The following is a 5,176-nucleotide window of genomic DNA, read 5'->3' as shown; positions in this document are numbered from 1 at the left end:
TGGCTCACCGCTCCCGGGGCGCAGAAGCACAGGCCTGGCAGGATCCGGGAAGGAAGTAAAGAAAACATCTCGGACTTCCTCTTATCGCTAGTAAAGTTAAATCCTCCTTGTTCGAGTTTCTTTCAATGTTAATCCCACCTCTTCCCTGAACCGTTCTCGGTGTTTCTGTCCAGGTTCTCTCCTTCATGGAATCTTCCATCATACATATTTTCAGGCACTTAAATAACAATACGACTTCCACACAGCCATGACTCATCTTTTAAGCAGATGGGGGCTTGCTCCTGGGGGTACCCGCCCGGCTGCAGGGACTCCCCAGGCCACAGCTTGTGTTTTATCTTATTACGTGTCCCCGCGTATCTAGCACAGTGCTCCCCAGATGCTCAGCATGTGTGCTCGGGCTGCGCAAATGGCTTCCAGAATACCTTCTCTTACTGTTCATGCTCCCCACTCGGGTCCACGTGTCCGTCTCTGGGTTGTAGACCTCCACAGTGCTCAGCCGCAGCTGGCCGTCATACCCCCCGATGGCATAGAGAAGCCCGTTCACCACAGCCACGCCGACGCGGCTGCGGGCCGTTGTCATGGGATGGCACTTCTCCCAGCGATTGGCGATGGGGTCGAATACTTCCACCACGTTCAGGGAATCACCTGCATAAAAATTTGCTACTCAAATTAAAACAAATGAGACCACTCGTTTAGATCACAGCTGTTGGGTACTGATTACATGGAACGATTGACTAGGTTCTATTGGCTCTTCCCACAGGATTTCTCGAGCCGGAAGGCTCACTAAGAAATTCCAGCCATGATAACCTCAAACCTAATTCTTTAAGAAAAATCAGAATCAGACGGGAGGCATTTACTTTCTAGAGAGGGCAATGTTTGAAGTTGCATGAGGTATTCCACCGCCTAAACCAAAGACGAGGCAGATGGATACATTACTTCCCCGATGCAAGGGGCAAGCCCAGAGGGAGGGCGTGGTTCCAATGCCCACTTTCACTTGCCAGCCCATGACCCTGGGCAGGAGACTTCATATCCCCATCTTCTGTCCTCGCAGGTGAAATGAAGATACTTTCTATGGCAGAGCTGCCGTGTAGATTAAATGACATAATAGGTAAATCACCTAGCATAGTTCTAGAATAGACTAGGTGCTCAATAAGCAGTAGTCAAAGTAGCAAGGACTGGTACTTCCAATCTTACCTTTGCATTAGGTTTTCGTGGGGATCAAATAAAAGACTCCTCCTCCCTGTTTTATTCTGCGCTGGGGCACTTAGCACCTGCCACATCATAGCATCGACTAGTTGAGGAGCTATCTTTACCAGGTCATATGGTTAAAGAGTAGGACAAACTAGACCTCTTATTAACTTTCAATTAAAAAATTGCCAAGACTGCCCACCAACTCCCCCCTCCCACAAACCTGGACTGGCACTGTGAAAAGGCCTGGCCTCCACATCAGAGATGACACCTCCCTGTGCCATTGTACCGCCAGGAATCAGGTGTCCATACTGCCCTCTCTACTAAACCTCTACTGCCCTGCAATGGTGCCTGGGCGGGAAGGGTGGGAGGGATTCCCACAGACCTTCCCTGAAAACTTAACTGCGTGACACAAGACCTGCCAACAGCACACAAACCGTAAAGCATGTGTGTGTGTCACAGGAGCTAAGAGGTGAAGAGTATAAAGTACTGACAGTGGAGAATCATCCTTCCTATGGTGACGCCCTCAGTCTAACCCCAGGGATCCATACAACCAAATGAGATCAGCCTGGTGACACAACTGGGTCTCTGACTATATCCTATCCAGGCCTGAGCCAATCCCTCAGCCAATGTGACATCAGGGAAAGAGCTCTGGCTCAGGAACCAGGACCCAAGACCGAGTCCTTGCTCTGCTGAAAACTTGTGTGAACATGGTGGAAGTTCTCTAGGCCTCAATTTCCCCATCTGTAAGGTAAGGGGCCTAGGCCTCAAGGATGTCTAAAGGCCTCTTTAGCTCTGATATTCAATGGTGTTAATACCTGACGTGCTCTAACTGCAGAACAATTACATAAAATCAGGATGGGTGAGGGGCGGTGACACACGAGGAGAGGAACAGCAGGGTCAGGCTAGGTTGTTTGGTGCTTCCTTGTCCACGGAGTCCAAGACAAGGCTCTGCAAAAGGGGAGTTGCAAGATACCTGCTGAGTTGAGGCCTCCCACGGCATAGATAAGGCCAGCGATGGATGTGCAGCAGCGAGGCCGAGTTCTGAAAGCTGGCAGGTGAGGCCGGCGCTCTGGCATGAGGTGATAGTCCTTCGCTTCATCTACCAGGTCCCTGGAAAAAGGTGCAAGATGCTAGGACAGGAAGTATCTTCCCCACTTGGTCTACATTTGCACTTCAAAGCCTGGCTCCCCCATCTCCAACTGTGGCAGGAACTCGGGAAGAGAAGAATTCTGGAAGGTTTGGTCTCAAAGAACCAAGGTGAATCCAGGAGGAACCATACAGAGCTACTGAGACATGCTCAAAATTGGAGGGAGAAGACGAGTTGAGTCCACCTAGGCTACTGCACTCACAGTGAATATCCTCTAACAGGCATATACCTGGCAGGAGAAAAACAGGGTGGTGCCTAAAATAGCTGACTATGGAGAGGTTCAACGAGCAGCCTGTATCCTGTCCGCTACCCAGGCCCAGCTCCTTTCCATCCCTGTGGCTCACACCCTGCAATTAACCATCTCTTGCCTGGACTGGGGCAACAGAAGCCAACTGCTCCTGACGAAGTTCCTGCCACCAGCCCTACTCCTCCATTTCACCTTCCACACTCAGTCCAAGCTGCCTTTCTAAGAACTGTTGATGGCTACCCTTTGCCTAGATAATAAAGTTCAAACTCAAAAGCATCCGTGAGACTGCATGTCACAGGGTCCCAGCTACCTCCGGGCACACCTCCACCCCTAAGTGACACACGTCTTCATTCCACTTGCATCGAGCCACTGAACTAGCTGTGAATATGACAAGCAATTTGGAGGAGAAACAGTTTTCTCTGCTGCTCTGCTTTTGCAACGATCTTCCTGGAGGGCTCCCATCTTCTGTGTTGTTTTGGTAGCTCTGTTATGCCATGTCATCATGGACTTATTCTGGGCAGAAGTTTCATGTGCTGGTAAATACGGCCCCCTCCTTGCCCATCACTGTAGATGCAGGCCCAATCCCACCTGAGGCCAATGCACTGACTATTGCTGACTGAAGGGGACAGGAGCCCCAGACAGTCACCACTATGTCAGCTGTTGGTGTGGACAGGGTCAGGGCAGGCAGTATAGATGCCTGTAGGTTCATCAGTAGCGCACTGGGTGGAGATGCTAGAAAATTCTCAGGTAACTTTGGGAGGAAGCCCCTTCTGCTTTGATGCTCCATACGGCACATATCTCTGCCCATGGTGTAGACAGAAGACAGATCAATCTGTGTGCCATGGATTAAGACTGACTACTCCAGACCCTTCCTCTCCTGAGCTGAACGGAAACGGCCTAAGTGGCCAAGTTCTCCCCTCTGCCCAGACCCTTGGCAGCAGGATCCTGTGCAGGCCCACCCTTGCTCACCTGCACTTGTGGCAGCAACGCACCAGGTCATCCTGCTGCACTCGGTCTGACAGGAACTGGGGCCGGCAGAGGGGCAGGCGGATATTGGACAGCAGCTCAGGCAGGCAGGGCCCCCTCTGCTCCCGGTCGTATCTGACCCAGGCCAACGCGGCTTCAAAGACCTGCCATGACAGACAGCGGAAGCTGCAGGGGCAACTCTTCGCAGCCAGAGGCCACATCCTGATCTTCCCAACCTCCAGCCCTCCACTATCCTTAGTGAGGCTGTCCCTGGGCTGTTCAATCTTTCCAATTTCTCTCCTGAATGCACTGTTTTCTCTCCACTTCCCCAGCTACCCCATTCAGTCCAGTCTCGTTACTGTAACAGCTCTGGCTTTCATTATGCTGTCCTAACGAAACCGTCAACAGCTCCTTATTCCTTTCTGCATCGCAACAAAGTGCCTGTTTACCTCCCTTCCTGCTCTTCCTGAACCCTACTCCTAAATTCGCCCCACCACCCTCTACTCTAGCCAGGCTGGCTGGTCCCCTGTTCACACTGTCCCCTTCACCTAGAATGTCCCCTCATCCTTTCTTCATCCAAACCCACTCTCTTTTCTTCAAGGTCTGGCTCAAGATCCATGTTCTCCATGGAGCCTTCCCTAATAGCTCTAACCACAAGGTCATCTCTCTCTAAAACCTTCCAGGCCTTACAAATGTATCACGCCAATAAACGTGAGCTGCCCAGGTCATATTAATTAGTGGAAGAGCTAGGGGCAGAGTCCTTGCTCCTAAGATGAGCGAGCACCCACACTGCTGAGCTCAGGGTCCACTTTTCTACTGCTAATATTTGGGGTAAGGGCTCTTTAGACATTATGAAAATGAGCTGAGTTGGGACTAACATCCCAGTGGTTTGCCTCCTGGGGACTGGGGCTCCTCCTGCTGAAGCAGAGCTCCATGACAGGCTAGGACTCTTGATTTCAAATATGCCAAGCTGCCCTGCCATGGACTTTGGCTGGACCTCCCCACTGACCAAAGTGGCAGAGGCCTGGACACAGCAGTGCTCCCAGTGCTTGCAGGGCCAGGCCCAAATGTGCACCTCACAGCCCAGCCCTCGCCACCCTCTGCTCAAAGCAGAGTTTACTCACCATTCTCTTAAAACAACTTGCACCATATCTGCACTGAACAGAAAGGATCGCTCTTTGCTCTTCTCTGGTTACTAACACCCTAAACTCTCGTTGAAGCTTTTCTTGACCACCCCAAGATATTTCCTTTGTCCACAGAGGACCCTATAATCACTCACACCTTGCTTTGCCAATAGCTTCACCTCTTCCATAATTTTAAATATAGCAGCACCTGACTGCCGCCTCTAATCCTTCCAGCTCAGTAACTGATGCCAAGTGGCCTTTGACATGCTCCCCCTCCCCCAACCTCCCTCTTAGGTCCCCACCTCCAGCCTATTTCCTCACCTCTCTCTCATCCAGCATAGGCCCCCTGGGTTATTATGCGGGTGCCCTCAATTCCCATACTATGCACCTATCTCCCTTAATCACACTTACTTGGGAAAAAAAAAAATCCCTATTCTGGAGACTCACCTCCTACTCTGTACCTTTACTTGTATATTTGGCTGACAGAAAATGCACAATGGA

The 5,176-nt window shown here is 51.0% G+C and overlaps 1 protein-coding gene across 4 annotated transcripts in view; it reads right to left on the bottom strand.

The window, feature by feature from the left end:
• Positions 1 to 5,176, bottom strand: part of KLHL18 (kelch like family member 18) — a 52,012-nt gene that overhangs the window by 9,451 nt on the left and 37,385 nt on the right. For 2 of the 4 annotated variants that reach the window (XM_011375325.2, XM_011375327.2), the window contains 3 exons: positions 3,555 to 3,715; positions 2,165 to 2,301; positions 423 to 660 (listed from right to left, as the gene is read on the bottom strand). In XM_011375325.2, coding sequence (XP_011373627.1) covers positions 423 to 660; positions 2,165 to 2,301; positions 3,555 to 3,715 — 536 coding nt within the window. The remainder of the gene's footprint in view (positions 1 to 422; positions 661 to 2,164; positions 2,302 to 3,554; positions 3,716 to 5,176) is intronic. The other 2 variants (XM_011375326.2, XM_011375328.1) reach the window with 1 other exon arrangement.

Source organism: Pteropus vampyrus, unplaced genomic scaffold (genome assembly GCF_000151845.1).
Source record: "Pteropus vampyrus isolate Shadow unplaced genomic scaffold, Pvam_2.0 Scaffold271, whole genome shotgun sequence".
Lineage (NCBI taxonomy): Eukaryota > Metazoa > Chordata > Mammalia > Chiroptera > Pteropodidae > Pteropus > Pteropus vampyrus.
Note: the sequence above shows the minus strand (reverse complement) of the source record. Positions and strands in the feature narration are given on the sequence as shown.